Source organism: Hyperolius riggenbachi, chromosome 11 (genome assembly GCF_040937935.1).
Source record: "Hyperolius riggenbachi isolate aHypRig1 chromosome 11, aHypRig1.pri, whole genome shotgun sequence".
Taxonomy (NCBI): Eukaryota; Metazoa; Chordata; class Amphibia; order Anura; family Hyperoliidae; genus Hyperolius; species Hyperolius riggenbachi.
In genome coordinates, this window is record NC_090656.1 from 131,211,035 (window position 1) to 131,231,298 (window position 20,264).

General features: G+C 44.4%; 1 protein-coding gene across 5 annotated transcripts in view; it reads left to right on the plus strand.

The window, feature by feature from the left end:
• Positions 1 to 16,115, plus strand: part of HRAS (HRas proto-oncogene, GTPase) — a 125,874-nt gene extending 109,759 nt beyond the window's left edge. For 4 of the 5 annotated variants that reach the window (XM_068261727.1, XM_068261728.1, XM_068261729.1 and 1 more), the window contains exons 6-7: positions 8,182 to 8,306; positions 15,184 to 16,115. In XM_068261727.1, the coding sequence (XP_068117828.1) occupies positions 8,182 to 8,301 (120 nt within the window). In that variant the 3' untranslated portion in view covers positions 8,302 to 8,306; positions 15,184 to 16,115. Of the gene's footprint in view, positions 1 to 8,181; positions 8,307 to 13,965; positions 14,168 to 15,183 lie in introns of all 5 variants that reach the window. The other variant, XR_011024964.1, reaches the window with a different exon arrangement.
• Positions 16,116 to 20,264: the final 4,149 nt, after the last annotated feature.

The window sequence follows — 20,264 nt, forward strand, 5'->3', positions numbered from 1 at the left end:
AAAGTGCAATGCAGCCTCCTTGGCGGAAAAATTTAACCGCCAAGGAGGTTAACTTGATTTAAACTAGTTAAGGTATCTGCCCCAGATGGTATCCACCTCTGATTATTAAGGGAGCGGAATTCGGTTATATCTTTCATTTTCTACGATTCTCTTTCAAGCGGGTGAGTTCCCCATGGCTGGTGTACATAGGGTTGCCACCTCATCCCTTTAAATACAGGCACATATGAATTATACATGCCCTGTGGCTAGTTAGATGCAGTTAAGGCACTGATTATGATTGTGTGAGCCCCGGAACCTGTATAATTCATATGTGCCAGTATTAAAAGGGATGAGGTGGCAACCCTGGTGTACAGCTGGTGTTTTTCCATTATTTTAGGAAGAAAAATGTCAGAACCGGGAAACTCAGACCTGTGAGCTTAAAAAAAGTATCTTAAGGGATGCTATACAAGACTTTGTATCACAAAATCTAATTTTGGCTCATCAACTTGGGTTTTACTAAAGACAGGTCTTATCTCACCAACTTGCTCAGCATTTATGAAGTGGTGTATGAAAATGTAGATATTGGGAAGATCATAGACATAGATGTAGTGTACTTGGACTTTACAAAGGCTTTTGACACTGTTCCCCAAAATAGCATTGTGCAGAAGCTGAAGTTACAGGGACTAGGAGAAAATGTGTGTATGTGGATAGAGAGCTGTTTAAGAAACAGAAGGCGAAAAGTGGTGGTTCACGGGTCATATCCAATGTGGGAGTGGCGTCCCACAAGGGTCAGTACTAGGTCCAATCCTTTTCTTGTTAAATGGTTTTATAGATATTTTAAAGCGTACAGTAACAGAGTATAAAGCTGTACAGTACAAATATGACCAGGGTCAGAATAGTCATTTCAGATTTAACAGCCATAAAATGGGTTATTGGGAAAAGTTTGACTGGAAGACCTAGCAATAGAGCACCCTTTTGACAGAGGAGCAAGCACAATAAAGTTCAAATTATAAGATCTATAACACTGGATGAGATGGTTGTGAAACCAAACCACAACAAAAACAATCTCCACTCATTATGAGATTCCAGGGCACACAGAGAAGGAAGAGAAAAGAGAGGGAGAGGCTGAAACATCAGCCGGAAATAGAAGTGGCAAAATTTTTAAAAATAAGCAGACAGAAAGAGGGATGGGGGAAAAAAATCTCCTGGTCAGGGGAAAGAGAATGCATGCGAGACATATTTAAAACCTCAAAAATAGAAACCAGCCTACAATGATGATACTGGGACTGCAATCTACAGGGGGAGGGCCTCAGAGCATGGAGTTAAACTTCTGTGAGTGTCTTAATCGATCCAACTGGACCAAACCATAATAAATGGTTCCATTTTTTACTTTCAGTGGCTATCATTTCTTCTATCCTCATAATCTTAATTATGGCCTCTTACCATGTTCATCGCAAAGGCTTGAGAGGGCTTCTAAGATCTGGCTATAGTGGTCTTTGCTGCAGTTAATAATATTTGGGCCCATTTCTCAAGCTATGAAAGGTATACTGAAACAGTGCTTGAGTGCACATTCTGAAGATGGATACAGTCTAGATAAAGTGAGACCTGAGACCACCCAAAAGGGTGTTTACTAAGGATTCATTCCACCAAATGTGGTAAGCAGAGCCCTGAGTGTCAAAACAACTCCAACAGAAATTGGATACATCTAAAGGTGCCCATTAACGGTACCATTTTTTTTTACCAAATGTGATCTTTCAATGCGATTTTTATGATCGAATTGTATAGAAAATTTGCCGTTTCATGAAGGCGATCGATAGTGAATGACTCTTTGGTTGATTGCTTTACAGGAAAAAATTGAATTGATCCGAAAGTTAGAAAATATCGCATTTGAAGAGAGAATTTTTAGTAAATGTGAACATTCGATAAATGCCTTCAGATAACATACGGTGATTGAAATCGCATGAAAAGATCGCATTTAGTGAAAAATTGTACCATTAGTAGTCACCTTGAGAATATACAGTGAAGTGTTGCAGGGCATTTTGTACTACAAGTCCAAACCTTTAAAAAGTACTTACCATAATGATCTAGTAGGGGGAATATAGAGTAATGTTGCCATCTTTGCCGATGATACAAAATGATGCAAGTTTATAAACTTGCCATTTTCCACTAGCGGCGTTTGCGATGCTGAATCGCAAAATCACAAACCACTAGTGATTTTTTTAAATCGCTACGGTTTGCTAAATAACATAGGAATCGCGGTACGTTATTTCCACTACCGCGATTCGTTTTTGGCTCAAACGCGATTGCGCTGCTGAGTGATATTTGCCGCAATTTTGCTATGCACACTACAGCATAGCAAAATTGTGAACGCAATCGCCGGAACTTTCCTGCATTTTGTGATTCAGCAATCGCTAGCGTTCAGCGTGAACGCTAGCGATTGCTAGTGGAAAAGGGCCCTAAGCAAGATAGTGGCATTTGATGGCATGACCTTATGGGCGGACAGACAGCAGATGAAATTTAATGTAGATAAATGTAAGGTCATGTACCTTAGATGTGCCAGTGGTAGAGCGCCAAATAAGATCAATGGCTGGGAATGTCAAACTTGGAGAAGGACTTGGGAATACTAGTTAACAAATTAAAAAAACCATATCCAATGCCAAGGAGCAGCAGCCAAAGGAAATAAAATTCTGGGATGCATAAATCGGGAATTACAAACATGAGATGCTAGTATACTTCTCCTTTTTGTATATTGTGATGTCATATCTGGAGTATAGGATACAGTTTTGTGCACCATATTATAGTAAGGACATTGAAATACTACAACAGGTACAAAGACGTGCAAAGCGAAAGGGTAGACCGCATCACTAGATGGGCTTTTACAGTATAATCTCGTTATAATAAACTCGGGTATAGTAAACTACCTCTCCAGGTCCTGGCCAATCTCCATTATAAATCTTTAGGAGCAGCGCATGGTATAGTAAACCCAGATATACTACAATTTGATATAGTAAACCTGTTTTTTGGCACCTACGAGGCGCTGACTCTGGATATAGTAAAAAAGTGAGCGACTCGTGCGTCATATGTCAGTGTGAATCCCATGGTCTGCTGATCTCTTCAGGCTGGTTGCAGGTGAGTTGATGCCTGCTAACATTTGTAAGACAAGAAGAATGGCACCGGCATTGGATGCACAACACTGGGGAAAATTGTAAATAATGTGGATGTAAAACGTTACCACTTTAACTTTGCAATTGCTGATAAAAGTATCATCACAATCCACCTGCGGGATTGTACGCTCTGCTGGGCATCTTTTCTTGTTGGCGATGGTGCTACTGGTAGCGCGTGGAGTGCAACACAGACTAATTTCACTTGTAGTGCAAATCAGAGCGGGCCTACCCCTGCAAAACTAAGGAGAGAGGAGAGTGCTAAGTCCCGCCCATGGAGGTATCTGAGCCACTTGAATTACTGATGGGATTGGCTTGATTAGCTGCATTTTGAAGGGAGACTTCATGATTGAAGCGAATAGCTGCCTCTGTTCAGTGATGGCTGCAATTTTTAAGGAGCCCTGGATACTGTACCAGCAATTTGTCCGATGTAGTAAACCGATCAGATGTAGTAAACCACTTTTCCTGGTCCCTTGGAGTTTACTATGAGATTATACTGTAAATTAATCGGAGGGATGGATTGTCTCACTTACCAAGAAAAGTTAGACAAACTTGGTTTATTTAGCTTTAAAAAAAGATGACTTTGAGTTGTCCTGATTAACATATATATATATATATATATATATGTTAATCAGGACAACTCAAAGTCATCTTTTTTTAAAGCTAAATAAACCAAGTTTGTCTAACTTTTCTTGGTAAGTGAGACAATCCATCCCTCCGATTAATTTACAGTATAATCTCATAGTAAACTCCTAGGGACCAGGAAAAGTGGTTTACTACATCTGATCGGTATATATACCGATAATATATATATATTTTATACACATCAGAGGGCAATACATAATAGATAAGCTTTTTGTCTCTAGGCTTGTACAATGGACAAGGGGCATAATCTGCGTATGGAGGGAAAAAAGGTTTTGCTATCTGTTTAGGAAGGGGTTATTTACCGTAATAGTGGATACAATGGGGAAACTTTTAAACACAGGAAATAGTTATGGCAAATTCGGGAACTGCTTTTAAAGGAGGCAAGCTTCTTTCCATGCATTGAAGGTCATTCACAGCTATAATTACCAGGCAATTTTCCATCAGAGCTGATCCAGGAATCTTATTTGTCTGCCACGTAGAGTCTAAAGCCCCGTCTACACGAGGCGATCCGGCGGCTCGATTAGCCGCCGGATCGCCTCTTCTGCATCCCCGCGCGTACCTGCCGCGTCGACGCACGTGCGCCGGATTCGATCCGCCCTCGTCCCCGCCCAGCGCCGATTATCTTCCGCTCGATTCCCCGCCATCGTCCCCTCATGGGGAACGAGCAGGGAATCGGCGGTGGTAAGATCCGACCTGTTGGATCTTATCAATCGAGCCACATCAGTGGCTCGATTGATAAGTAACATCGCTTCGTGTAGACGGGGCTTAAAGAGACTCTGAAGCGAGAATAAATCTTGCTTCAGAGCTCATAGTTAGCAGGGGCATGTGTGCCCCTGCTAAAACGCCGCTATCCCGCGGCTAAACGGGGGTCCCTTCACCCCCAAATCCCCTCCGTGCAGCCCCTCGTCTATATATCTGCCGTACCACACAATATGACCCGAAAACATATTTGAATCACTAAACAAGTGGAGCTCCTCCCACCAGCCCATGTATAGGTTAGCCAGTGAGGGAGAACATTTTGCTCCCATTGAGGCTCCGCATCGTTGTAAATAAAAATCTGATTCAAAAAGAAAATAATTGTGGGTGAGCAGATATTGGACGGCACGCCCGACGAAGAACTGGAGGTCAGCAGAGAAAGCAGAGTATCTCGCCATATGGTAATCAAGAGCATCCAGAGCAAGAGCATGTGGGATGCAGGAGTATAATGATTTGACATCAATGGCAAGCCAACTGTAGCTGTCGTGCCATGATGTGTTCTCTACACTTTTGGACGTGAACAAATTTGTCAGGTCTGTCCTCCTGAGAAAGCACTTCATTGACGGGCGGACTGCGGATTTGGTCGAGGATAACATTGCGGTCAGTGGAGATGTGGTCTTGCCTGATATAGGAAACTTTGGGGACACTAAGTCTCTCTTGTCATTAGAGCAATTGCTCTCAGAGACGGTCCCCTTGGTCTCGGAAGATGATGTAAGGCCTATCTCTATCCGCAATCCAGCTTTCTACCCGACGGCGGCCCGCAGTCCCCCGTCGATGCTTTCCAGGAGGTTATTAAGAGAGAGCTTCTAGAGTTAGCCTCTGCCAGGACCTCAGGCCTCCGCAGTAACCTCTCTTCTGTTGAAAAGCAGGCCCTCTCCTCCCTTAAAGCAAATGCACGCATCATCATTAGGAATGCTGATAAGGGGGGAGCAGTGGTCGTGCTGGACACTGAGGTTTATCGCATAGAGGCATTGAGGCAACTCCGGGATTTAGTCACTTATTCTCCTTTGAGATGTGATCCTACTGCGGAGTTCAGCAGGCAGTTGCTTGTGCTCCTGTCCCTAGGTGAAAGTCTGGGGGTGATCTCCGGGCGACTAGCAGAGTATCTTGCCGTTTCTTCGCCTGTTGTCCCAGTGTTTCATCATCTGCCCAAGATCCACAAACAGGGTTTTCCCCCAGAGGGCAGGCCAATTGTGGCTGGAATTGGCTCTCTGGGGGAGCGCCTGGGAAATTGGGTAGATGAACACCTACAGCCTCTAGTGCGACGTCTCCCTGGTTATATACAAGACACCAAGCATGTGCTTAGCAGTTTACAGCATTTTTAATGGCACGACAGCTACAGTTGGCTTGCCATTGATGTCAAATCATTATACTCCTGCATCCCACATGCTCTTGCTCTGGATGCTCTTGATTACCATATGGCGAGATACTCTGCTTTCTCTGCTGACCTCCAGTTCTTCGTCGGGCGTGCCGTCCAATATCTGCTCACCCACAATTATTTTCTTTTTGAATCTGATTTTTATTTACAACGATGCGGAGCCTCAATGGGAGCAAAATTTTCTCCCTTACTGGCTAACCTATACATGGGCTGGTGGGAGGAGCTCCACTTGTTTAGCGATTCAAATATGTTTTCGGGTCATATTGTGTGGTACGGCAGATATATAGACGACCTGCTGGTCGTCTGGGACGGCACGCGTGACGAGGCTTCACATTTTGTGGAGTTCATCAATGCAAATTCTCTAAATTTAGTGTACACCTCCCAGTGGACCCCCTCGGAGGTCAATTATCTTGACCTAACATTGAGGGGTGACCCCTCTTCTGCCTCTGTGGTTTCTGGCACCTACCGTAAGCCCTGCAGTGGCAACTCCACCCTGAGGGCTAACAGTTGCCACCCGTCCCATACCATCCGTGCGGTTCCCGTGGGTGAATCTATCCGGGTACGCCGCAACTGCTCTAATGGTTCAGCCCTAGGTTTGGAGTTGGATGCTGTGGGTTCTCGTCTTGCGGAACGTGGTTATCCTAGATGGATGATTGAGAGGGGGAGGAGGAGGGCCCTGATGAGAACCAGAGAGGAACTATTAACCTCTGGTCCCCGTCGGACATTGTCATGTCCCAATACAGAAACTACTTTTGTGACTACCTATAGTCAAGAATTTAACCAAATTACGCAGATTGTGAGGAAGTCTCTGCCCGTGTTACAAGCAGACGAAACTCTCAACCAGATAATAAAACAGGGAGTCAGGTTTGCGAGTAGAAGGGCTCCCACACTCTGGAGCATTCTATCACCCAGTCTCTTTCCCTCCAGTATGCAAATGCTGTGTTGGCTGACCACCCTTGGTCCCTACAAATGTAATTTTTCAACCTGCCATTATTGTGCCGTACATAAGCCCACTCGTTCTGTTATTTCTTTGTCTAATGGTAAAACTTTCCCCATAAAACAATATATAAATTGTGACACGAAGTACACGATTTATTTAATCTCGTGTTCTTTATGCCATATTCCATACGTGAGGTGTACTACCAGACATCTCAGACAACGTATAGCAGAACACTATAGGGGAGCTGGCTGGTTAACTCTGGAGGTGTCAAATGTAGCGAAGCACTTTAGATTGGTCCATTCAGGTGATATGTCCTCCTTTTCATTTCAGGGTATCGAGCGTGTCCTGAGGCCTACGAGAGGGGGAGTCGTTTATAAACGTCTCCTCACCCGAGAGGCATATTGGATTTTCCAGTTAGGGACACGCTCGCCGGGAGGGCTCAATGCAAAATGGGACCTCAACACAGTCACTTGAAGTGACTGGGTTGTTCATTTCTGCCTGCTGTTATCATGTAGTTTTATGATCTAATTTGAACCTTTGTAATCATTGAGATGATCATATCCATTGCTGTGTAATGTCATAGTGTGTGTAATCATAGGCATTTACATTTTTATCTTTATATTATGTTTTTATGTACCAGACTACACTAATTGGGGGACTTTTTGTCCTTGTTTTTGTATATGCACTTTTCTTTGTGGGTGGGGTCATTTGAGCATGTGATATTGGGTGTAACCTCACTCTATATATGAGTCACCCTTTCTCGCTTGCGCCTATGCTATGATTAAGGGCGTGTAACGCCCGAAACATGTCAGCATGTGGTGCTGGTTTTAGCCTGTCGTGTGTAATGACCAAATAAAGATTTACAGATTCTGCCGACATTGTGCGGATTTCACTTTTGCACAGTTCTGCAGCACTAGTCCCATGGTCCTCTCATTAGCCGTTCCTCAGTGGAGCGCACAATCTGATCCACGCATAAACGCCTTTATTCTTTTGGTGCTCATCAGCATTGCACTCTGGCAATGCTGATGAGCTGAAGAAAGTGTTGATTTAGGTCCGTAAATAAACCTCTGGCAATTCCAGAGCAAGGTTTACAGCCTTGGTGACTGATAACTAGGTCATGTTGTTCTCTATGACTTTACTTTTTTTTTTTTTGGCCCTTCTTGTACTTGCCAGTTAGACCAGCAGGTGGCATCCTAAACAGTATCACAATTTCATCTGTGACATTTGTTTAACATAAACTATTATTCCTCATTAATTGTGGGAGTTTTATTAGTCCTGTCAATTTAAAGCAGATACTTACCGTATCCTTTTATTTTACCCAGGGAGTAGAAGATGCCTTTTACACATTAGTGCGTGAGATACGACAGCATAAGTTGCGTAAACTGAATCCTCCTGATGAAAGTGAGAAGGGCTGTTTGAATTGCAAGTGTGTTGTATCCTGACCTTGGTAAGTACAGACATGCAGAAAATGTTTATTCATATTTAACGTGAACCTGTAAGGTCAAGACTTGCCAAAAAATGGCAAGGCCAGAGTGTAGACTGAAGCAATTTGTTTTGGCACATTTGGTTTCAGTGCTGGCATTTGTTGGCAGTAGGGGCCTTCCTGAAAACAAAGCCTCTGAATTTTCCAGCTGTAGAAGGAATAATGAAGATTAAGCCAGGTCTCCTAAGGGTAGGTTAGTTACGCCAGGTTTATCATGTGGGGTTGGGGTAAGGTATTGGGTGAGGAGACAGTTGATGTTGCGTTCAGAAATAGATTTGGAGGTAGGAACCATTTAAAGAACTGCTATTGTGAAACCTTTTAGGCCCCTTTTATACTTGGTGCATTGCGTTACCCTTTCCTGCTGCAGGTCGTTGCAAGGTCCATTAAGGCTGGTTTCACAGTGGGACGTTACAGGCGCACGTTAGAGCAGCCTGTAACGCAGCCCACAGCACAGCAATGAAAAATCAATGGGCTGTTCACAGTGCCCACGTTGCGTTACTCAGTAACGCTGCGCCATAACAGAACGTACTGCATGCAGTACTTAATAAGCGGCAGAGCCGCGTTAGACTGCTTGCACATGCGCTGTAATGTTGGGGAGGAGCGGAGAGCGGCCAAGCACATGGCTAATATTCACTCAGTGACGTGCAGTGTTTACTTCCTGGAGCGGCCGCTCTGTGCGGCGATTGGCCGGGCGGGACCACGTGATGCCGCATGCGTCCAAGAGTGCGCATCACGGCATCACGGACGCCAGAGTGAGCTGCACAACACGGCTCACTCTGACGTCCACACTAGAGAGCACCAGGCGTTGCGTTAGGGGCACGTTATGCGACCATAACGTCCCCTAAAACGCAACGTCCTGGTGTGAAACCAGCCTAAAGTCCCAATTTCTGCGACGCGACAGAAGTGCTTCAACTGACGCAGAGTCTGCAGTGTGTTACTTCTCAATGTGCGTGGTAACGCTGCGATCTCCGAAGCAAGGCAAGGGAACGCGCACATTTTCATTATGTCACGCGGTTTACTTACGCAGATTGGTATAGCCAGCTGATGAATTTCCTCTCATGCACTGTGATAGACAAATGGATCGGCACCACTTCAGCTTCAGTATTTTATGTGAAAGACAGCAGCAATATCATGCGCTATGCACATGACTGAGGGTGTGTGCACAGGACTAAGCGACAAAGCTTTTTGGAGGGCGGGTGGCCTCCAGATTCTCTGCGTGCCGCATGTAGCAAGGTTTGTGGAATGGTGCGATGCATTGTGGTAGGCAATTAAATGTAAAAGGACACTTAAATCCATGTGTACCCCACCCCCCTTCCTATGCTATTCCACTCATTGACTCCATCGGCATGTCATGTACTCATGGATCATACTTTTATCCTCTGTCCCTTTCCTATTCTTACCCCCCTCTTTTTCTCTCCACCCCCTACTCCATAACAAAAATAAAAGATGTTTAATGCCTAAATGTCTTGCTAGGAAGGTTGCTCAATGTGGTTAGTGACGCTATAATACCTGCACCCCCCCCCCCCCCCCCCCGTGAGGGGATTTAATCTTCTGATTGATAATTTGTGTAACATGACCTTCCTTATCTTAATAAACACCCTTGGAACGAAAATCCATGTGTACAAATACGTATAAGATGTACACCACTCCCATAATAAATTCATATAAGATATACATCTGTCTCAGAATAAAGTGCACTTTAAATTTCTTATGCCACTGACAGTAGGTATTTTTAACCATTACCAGACCACATGCTAATTAAATTCCCTGTTGGTCCCTCTTAACAGATCAACAGACGTTTTAAAATGTCCTTCGCTGCTGCCATGCACACGAGACACACATGCCCAGAGGTATTCCTTCTCCACTAGACCTCTCAGAATCTTAAAAGCTACAAGGCTTCTCTCACTGGGCATATGCTGAACACTGCTAATGTATTGCACTGAAGTGGAGGTAAAATTAAATGGATCAAATCCCTCAGATTGAGGGGCTTCTCCTTCTTAAAGGTGACTAGGTTGATAAATACATTATCACTTGGGCACAGTAGTTCGATTTCCAAGGGAGGTTTGAATATTAGGCCATTTTCTCTTGGGATCAGGTCAAAGACTTGCCTGCTCCAGCATTTGAATCCTGGAAGACGTGAGAAATCAAGAAGTCTCTACATTCCCACACTTTTGCTCCTAGTGAAATGTCTGTTGGTAGAACCCGGCCTGCTTAACTAAGCTAGAATTCACAGTGGGTGACGTGTCCCCTGGTCTTTTGGATGATTGCAGTGCGTTTGTATAGGCAGCTCCTTAAAATATATTTGAGCTGTTTTATTAATTCACAAAGGTTGGTTAAGACTGAGTCTCCATAGGCTACAAGTAATGCATGTTATAAAGAAAGCTGACTTCCCTTATAGAGCAATGGCTGCATTCATGGACGTTCTTGACTATTGTCTATTTCTACTCACCTGTCTAGTTCAACTCCTCTTGGGGTAATCTCAAAATGTATTTTATTCTTTTCAAAAGCCCTCCCTGGAAAGGACCTATACGAAGATACTGGCCAGTGTGCATGCTGTTCTAGCAATGGGACTGCACTACTGCTGTCTAGGCAGTGCTTTGCAAAATAAAGGAATTATTTAGAATCCCCCCCGTGATAATTTGTGCTAGTCCAAAACCAATCAGAACTGTACCTATTGTAGATTATGAAAGGGGGAAAATAATTTATAGTTTATTTTACTCTAAGACAAATGTACATCTTACATATATGTATTTTACATTTTAGAGCTACAGGTTGAATGTGTAGATAAAGCAGAGGAGAGGGGGAACAGGGAAGGATGGAAAAGAGATAAGGTTAGGTGACAGGTTAAGTTTATGGGATTTGGGGGAGTGTAGTGATGACCAGTGCTTTGCAGTCAATACATAACTCCTTAAATTCCTCTTTCTAATCTACTAATGTATTTTCCATGTGGGCCAAAAAGCAGCAACATATAAGGCATAGCAACTTCAACTTGAATGCATGTATAGGGTTGCAGCAGATCTATAGATGATTGCGCTTCAATTCCAAAATGATTTCCTTACCTAGATTGTGCGGTTTGGACCCTTAAAGGACAGTTGTAGCAAGAGGGCTATGGAGGCTGCTATATTTGTTTTCCTTTTTAAACCATGCGAGTTGTCTGGCAGCCCTAATGATCTATTTGGCTGCAGTAGTGTCTAATCACCAGAAACGAGCATGCAGCTAATCTTGTCAGATCTGACAATTACAGCTAAAGGCAGCCATACACTGGTCGATGTGCCATCAGATCGACCAGCTGACAGATCCCTATCTGATCGAATCTGATCAGAGAGGGATCGTATGGCTGCCTTTCCTGCAAACAGATTGTGAATCGATTTCAGCCTGAAACCGATCACAATCTGTTGTGGTGGTGCTGCCGCCGCTCCCCCCGCCGGTATACATTACCTGAGGCTGGCTCCCGGGCGTGATGTCCCCGTCATGTGGCACCTCCGGCTCCGGCATCCGCATAGAACTTAAGCTATCACACCAGTGACAGCGGAAGTTCAAATAGAGCGCCCTCTAGTTGTACTTCCGCTGTCACTGGCATGACAGCGGAAGTTATACGAGGATGCCAGAGGTGCCATGACGGGAGCAGTGACGGACGGGATGCCCGGGAGCCAGCCTCAGGTAATGTATACCTGATCGGATCGGCCGCCGCTAGCGACGCGCTCCCTACCCGCGGGCGATCGAGGGTAATTTCCCGCACGGCGCGATCGACGGACCGATCCGATTTCGGGAGGAAATCGGATCGGCGGGTGCGTGTTGCGCGAACGATTGGCAGCAGATTCGATCCCAGTGATCGAATCTGCTGTCGAAACTGCCGCAAATCGGGCCAGTGTATGGCCACCTTAACACCTGATCTACTGTATGCTTGTTCAGGTTCTACAGCTAAATGTATTACAGGCAGAGGATCAGCAGGGCAGCCAGGCAAATGGTATTGCTTAAAAGGAAATAAATATGGCAGCCTCCATATCCCTCTTGCTACAGTTGACCTTTAACTTTATTTTTTTTGTGGAACAAATCAAAGAACTGCTGGCTAAGAAGCTGATGCCATACACTCTTGGCAATCCTAGCCTACTAGTGCTTAAAGGGATACTTAACCTCCTTGCCGGTCTAAAAAATCCGGCAAGGAGGCAGCGCCGCACTTTTTTTTTTTTTTTTTTTTTAAATCATGTAGCGAGCCAAGGGCTCGCTTCATGTAGCGAGCCAAGGGCTCGCTACATGATAGCCGCTGAGCGGCGGCATCCCCCTACCTACTCCGATCGCCTTCGGCGATCAGAGTATGCAAGAAATCCCGTTGAGAACGGGATTTCTTGCAGGGCTTCCCCGGTCGCCATGGCGACCGGGCGGGATGACGTCACCGACGTCATGGACGTCGTGACGTCAGAGGGAACCCCGATCCGCCCCTTAGCGCTGCCTGGCACTGATTGGCCAGGCTGCGCAGGGGTCTGGGGCGGGGGGGGGGCGGCTCGGCGCGGCGGGTAGCGGCGAATCGGCGGCGAGCGGCGGCGATCGCAAGTTACAAGCAGCTAGCAAAGTGCTAGCTGCTTGTAACAAAAAAAAAATTATGCAAATCGGCCCAGCGGGGCCTGAGAAATCCTCCTGCGCAGGTTACCCCGAACTGTGTTCGGGATAACCGGCAAGGAGGTTAAGTCTGGCCAAAAAAATGAGTTTAACTCACCTGGGGGCTGGAGCTTCCCACAGCCCCCTGCAGCTGATCGGTGCCCTCGCAGCTCCGCTCTGATGCTCCTGGACCCGCCGGCGACGACTTCCGGCGGGTCCAGGAGCCGCAATAGTATCCTAGGGGGTGCTATTGTGGCTGGGAACGCGAACAATCACTCACATTCCCATGCCTGTCGGCCGGTGACGGCGAAACCGGAAGTCGTCGCCGGCGGGTCCAGGAGCATCGGAGCGGAGCTGCGAGGGCACCGATCAGCTGCAGGGGGCTGAGGGAAGCCCCAGGTGAGTTAAACTCATTTTTTTGGCCAGACTTAAGTATCCCTTTAAATACAATGCCAAATCAACTAATGTACTGTTGTAAGTGAGATAGTTGAATGTCTTTACCCTGTATAGAGAATTATGCAGGAAATTTGAGTTTAGGGGCATTAGTGACACCAAAGAGTGGACCAAACAGGTTCTGCTATACCACGAAGTAGTTCCTTACATATTCCCATTATCTGTTTCTTATTGCTTGATAACCTTTTAACACAAAAGTACTTGTATAGCACCAGCATTTTAAACCATTTTCTTTAAAACTATGTAAAGTTGCATTTCAAAGCAGCCCTATTAATACTAATTTGTTCAGTCAGATAGCAGCAGTCGCTTGGAAGTATAGAGATGTAACATTGAGATTTTGCGCATAAGGACCCATTTCTAAATGAATTACATTTTGTTTCGGCTGCATTTTTAGAAGTTGCTGGTTCTCTGTGTCCTCTTGCAGCCAGAGAAATAATTTATGCCAACCTACATGGTAGATTAATTTTATTTTGTATTTATATAGCACTGACCTGTTTCCCAGCACTTTATAGTCAATAGTGTTGTCATTGACTGTCCTCAGAGGAGCTCACAATCTAATTCCTTCCTGCCATAGTCATATGCCCGTCATAGTCTACGGAAATATTTTATGGGAAAGCACCTCTCCTCCTTGACATGCTGCGGGGTCACAGAGATGTTGCAGCCAGCGGTGGATGAAAATGAGTGCACGGAGCCACGGACTGACAGAGGAGCACGCCCGCCAGGAAAGATGAGGTGCTACTCCACTGAAGGCCTTCCAGGTGCTTCAGAGGAGCACAGTTAAGTTTGGGGTGGGGGCTACAGGCTCTGGGACAATGGCCTCCTTTGCCTCTATGGAAGCATCAGCTGTGATACAAAAATGGAGCAGATAGTGTCCTGGTCAAGATTTAAACCGGGAACCCAGCGATGCAAGGTGAAAGTCCTCTACATATATGCAGAAAAGGAAGACCGAGAGCCCAATATAGTGTAGTATGTTGTATAAATCGAGAAAATTGTTAAAAGTATTATACTTACAAACCTGGGTTGCTCTAAGGCAACCACTGTATACGCAGGTGGGGAGATTAAGCCTGACCCCACTCAGGACTAAGATGTCGCTCTCTGTAGATAGAAGAAAAGAGGGTATATCACCCTTCCACCAAGGGTGGATAACTTGATGTGCAAGGATACAGAGGCGCCAGTAGGATAAAACAAGATAAAAGGTTTAAAACGGTTTAGGTGGCGGTGGTGGACCGTCCACACACAAACAGACCAAAATCGCTGTTGATTGTAGAAAAAAATAACAATTTATTCACATACTCCTACATAAAAGTGCAACGCGTTTCACGGGCAAACATCCCGCTTCATCAGGCAGTAAACGAACGGAGTATCTCACAGCTCTGAGTATATTGAAAGCTTGGCACCTCTGTGTTCACAGAGGTGCCAAGCTTTCAATATACTCAGAGCTGTGAGATACTCCGTTCGTTTACTGCCTGATGAAGCGGGATGTTTGCCCGTGAAACGCGTTGCACTTTTATGTAGGAGTATGTGAATAAATTGTTGTTTTTTTCTACAATCAACAGCGATTTTGGTCTGTTTGTGTGTGGACGGTCCACCACCGCCACCTAAACAGTTTTAAACCTTTTATCTTGTTTTATCCTACTGGCGCCTCTGTATCCTTGCACATCTACATATATGCAGATAGAGGTGAATGTGAGAGGCTATGACTGTCGATCACACATGCTGATTTAAATCTGAGTATGATTTTTATGTACTGGTCTACCTTCTTGCTATTTAATGTCTTCTCTTATTCTCACAGGGTGACAGGTCACAGCCCAACCTGAAAGTATTCCCTTGTTCCTCCGGCCAAGTGCTAGAAACCCTGGTGCATAAGCATTAGAAGTGACTAGAAGACACCAAGCCTTCTGTGAAGAAAGTGCTCTAAAGACTCAACATAATTAACCTGGAATTCTATTCCAGCATCCAGTATTGTATTGTCTTCTGGACATTTGAGTGTACACCACGGGTAGTATTATGCCAGTAGAAGGGTTAATGGCATGGCAATTGTTGACAGCTCAATGGCTTTAGATACCTTTTTGATGAGGTCAGATGGATCATTGGATGAGCTAAACATTTCTGCCCCACATTAGAATTAGTAATTTGTTTTAACTAATCTTATAAGCGAAGACAGGAGAAAACTGTACTGCAAAACTGTTGCTAAGAACAGTGTTTCAGTAATTTATACGCATAAGCCAGGCAGTGGGCTGCACTTTTCCAAATGTTATTTTGAAATCTCTGTTAAGGCTTCCCATGGTTTGTCTTGAATACCAACCGTCACAGTACAGTAAAAAAGTTTGTTTTTGTGTATCACACCCTTTGAAAATAGTTTAGGCAACTTGCTTTTTGCCTAGGATCTTAGTAAAGGTACAGACAAAGAAAATATTGTAAAAGGGAACTACACCCTTCTTCTTGGTCGAGCAGCAGTTTTGAGAGCTATAAAATTGACCCCATTAGTTCTGGGCTTCCTAAAGCTGTTAGTGTTGGCACATACAGTAAGTAGGAAGCTTGGGGTTACGGTAAGACTAGGTTTCATGTCAGGTCTAGGCAAAGAGGTAATGGTTAATAGCTAGAATATCCAAATGAAGGGTAAGTGTAGGCTAAGGTTAGTAACAATGGAAAGACTTGTGCAACACTAAAATAGCACTCTGTATAACCTTTTGCCCTTAAAGGGAAGGTCCAAGCAAAAAACAAAATGAGTTTCACTTACCTGGGGCTTCTCCCAGCCCCATGCAGCCATCCTGTGCCCTCGTAGTCACTCACTGCTGCTCCAGTCCCCCGCTGGCAGCTTGCCGACACATACATTTTTACGCATTACTGGTTCAATGCGTAAAAAATTATGCATTGAACCAGTAACGCGTAAAAATATTTGTGTTAATGTTCCTGCACTAGCGGGAATGCGTAAAAATGTACGCAATGCGGCCCGCCAACCCAGAGGTCAGAAAGCTGCCAGCGGGGGACTGGAGCAGCAGTGAGTGACTACGAGGGCACAGGATGGCTGCATGGGGCTGGTAGAAGCAGAACTAGCTGGTGGAGGGGGACTGGAGCAGCAGTGAGTGACTACGAGGGCACAGGATGGCTGCATGGGGCTGGTAGAAGCAGAACTAGCTGGTGGAGGGGGACTGGAGCAGCAGTGAGTGACTACGAGGGCACAGGATGGCTGCATGGGGCTGGTAGAAGCAGAACTAGCTGGTGGAGGGGGACTGGAGCAGCAGTGAGTGACTACGAGGGCACAGGATGGCTGCATGGGGCTGGTAGAAGCCCCAGGTAAGTGAAACTCATTTTTTTATTTTGCTTGAACCTTCCCTTTAACACCAGGTGCCTGACATGCAGTGCTACATACCAGTGCAGCACATACATGGTATATTTGTGATAAGAATAGAAAGGGCTAACTAAATTGTGATACTTGAAAATTCTGCCCCAGACAGACTTTTTGGCTGGACCAATATCTGTGAAACTTTTATGGTTTCATCCAGCTGCAGAAGTTACCTTGTGGAATTGTTAGTTGCACTTTAAATATGATTTACTAACCCTTTAGTCTCCTTTCACACTCTGGATGTTGCATTGCAAAAGATTGCGTCACAACGGAGCTAAAAAGTTGCATCACGCTCTGTAGAATTGTGGAGCGACCATACAGTGCAATTAAAGTATGCCTCACTGCCACTGTAAACACAAACATTGCCCTGTCATTTCATTGCATGCTGTGCACTATTCCAACAACACGCCGCACCACAATCAATGTAAGAGCCTCATAGCTATGTCATTGCATTGTGTTGTGATGCGATATTGTCTGCTGCAACACAACGGGCATTGGGCTCGATTCACTATAGCGTGATAACTGCTATCACAGCAGTTATCACGCGATCTGCCGCGCGCAAAGGTTTTCACGCGAACAGCGTTACTTTGCGTGATAAGCGAAAGCTTGCATGTGATCACATGCGCGGTTCACGTGAAACGCACATGTGATCATGCCCAAGCCTTAGAAGTAACACTGTTCGCGTGAAAATCTTTGCGCGCGGCAGATGGCGTGATAACTGCTGTGATAGCAGTTATAACGCTATATTGAATCAAACCCTTGCTGTGAAAAGAGCCTCGCTGTTCAGTCCACAGTAGTTGAATCCCTGCTTAGGGAATGCCCTGTCTCAGGTAAGTCAGATGGGGAAGATTCATGCTGCACCCTAAATTTGCCACCAAATCTCAGATGCCCAATTTTACCAAATCTCAGAAGCCAGTGGACCATATGCTCCGCATATTTTTCAAAGGAATTAAAATGGCTAATTGTGTGACATTTTAAAACCAGTGTCTTGACTTATTTGTAGACTAATATTTAAATACATTTTTATGTATCTTGACACGCTAAATATGTGATTTTATGAATACTGTACCTGATTCTTCTGCCCATAATAGATTGACTCTTAGGGCTCTTTTCCACTGAGAGCGATTTACTTCAAAAAGCAATTTTTTTTTCCTGATTTGTTACAAATCGCCTAGTGTATGGTCATCTTAAAGTAAACCAGAGATCAGATATTTCTAAAGACTCAATACTTACCTAGGGCTTACTCCAGCCCCATAAGCACGTGCGAGTCCCCCACGGGGTGCCGTTCTGCCGCAATCAGCCCCTGTAACAGACTCAGCCGCATCAGTCCGGATCTACTGCGCATGAAGACCCAGTCTGGGATTCTTTAGATTTTTGATCTTTGGTACACTTTGTGTTGGTAAACTCTATTCAAATTCGGCTAGGATCAACAATGGCAGTGTACTTGCTTTATTTATTTTTATCCCTGTTTTAAGATGCTGGCATGCCACTTCTATTTATAGTAGATAGAAAATTGCTTCCTACTAGCTCAGTGCTGGGCAATCTACGGTCCATGGGTCGCATCCGGCCCATGTGCCTCTGTTACACCGGCCTGCCAAAAGGCGGACTGATTCCCCTCCTTTCCCCCTTCCTGCCAAGTTGCGAGCAGGCAACGTGGGATTTGAAACTCTCCCTCAATCACCACTTCCCATGTCGCGTCTCCATGGCAACAGGAGGTCCCATGATGGGACTTTGTGATGCGCCAGAGTATTACACGCTGGCAACCAGCGTGTAATACACTGGCACGTCCTGACGTTATGTCATGTGACACCCTGTTACCATGGAGATGCAACGCGGGAAGCTGTGATTGAAGGTGAGTTTCAAATCCCCCGCTGCCCACTCGCAACTCTGCAAGAAGGGAGGGGGGTTGATGTGTGAAGAATGCGGCCCGGGCTGCGTAAAGATTGCCCAACCCTGTTCTTGCTCATAGTGCCTTGAGATATTAAGGATTAGTGGTCAAGTAGATGCAAATAACTTAGAGTTGATGCAAAATTATACAAATTTATGTAGCTTGAAAATGAACCAATCAAATCCTGCTAAGGTAAAATTCAATTGGTTCATTTTCAAGCTGCATACATTTGCATATAGATTAGCATCAACTCGAAGTTATTTGCATGTACTTGACCATCACTATTAAGGATTGCAGAGGGACAATTTTACCATCAGACAGAAAAGAGGAAATGTTTTAGATTATAAAAATAGAGGCAGAGTAGGAACCTTTACATACTGGAGGTGATGTGTCAGTATATTTCATTACTGATCAGCACCTACATTTAATTATAAGTGCAATAATACTTTGAAGTGTTGTATAAAATGTAGCCAAAGATTTGTTAGATTCGCACTCATACTTTTTCAGTGGGAGATAAATCCGGATCTGTCAATCCAGAGACAAAAGTTCAACAGAAGCCATAAACTAGCACTCAGTAGAGATTATGATGCTCATCACCAAAAAATAAATGTTTCGGCGGTACAACACACACCTTTCTCAAGGCATGTAGTAAGACAGACATAGTCTCTAATGAGTGCTGGCTTTTGTTAACTTTTGTATAAAAAGTAGCAGCACATGACCTGTGTACATATTTTAGAGTGTAGATCTTTTCCTGCTTTGCTCTACCTACCAACCCAGTGCTACTGCGCTACATCACTTATAGGGCTCCACTGAGCGTCACCATGTCCCAAAATTTCTGATGACACTACTTGATGTTGTGGGACAGCTGTACACACTAGATTCTTAGCTGAGCTAACAGAGAATTACCTTCTTAGCTGAAGATCTAGTGTGTTTTGTATTGTTTTTCTCTATGGGTGCTGAATTAACGTAAATTGTACCAACAGATGCCAGTAAAGGTGGCCACACACCATACAATTTTTTAAATATCTGTTCAATTTAAGAATTGCAATTAATTTTTCTGACGGATTGTAACATTTCAAAAATATGACCAATGTACCACACACCTATGTTCAATGTTTCCCCAATTATGATAAAAATGATTGGAACCTCTGAGAAAATTGCTAGGGTGTGTATATTAATAAATTGACAATCTAAAAAACACCATACAATCTTTAGAGAAATTGAAGTGAAATATCTGGCATTTCGAATAGATAAAAATCGAAAAAAAAAACGGGAAATCTGATCGCATTTTTCAGTCGAATGAAAGAAAAGCTTTCGATTTTTTCGGGCGATCCGATCGTTTTTATCGAATTGCTGTAAAATCGGATCATTTTATTGTATTGTGTGTGGCCACCTTAAGACAGTTGCACCTTCAAACCTATATTTTTAGCCCTTAAACGTGTGTACATGGCCAAGTATACAAATCACTGTGCTGCGTTCATTTTCTTTTTCTGCTTGGAAAAATTAAACATCCGATATGCAAGTGACAGTTCCTGTCCAATCAGGACCTAGTTGGACTACAGCGTAATCCTCACAGATAAGGAATTACAGTTATAAAACTGGTTCTTGGCAAAGAAAGGATTTGAAATGCAGGGTCAAA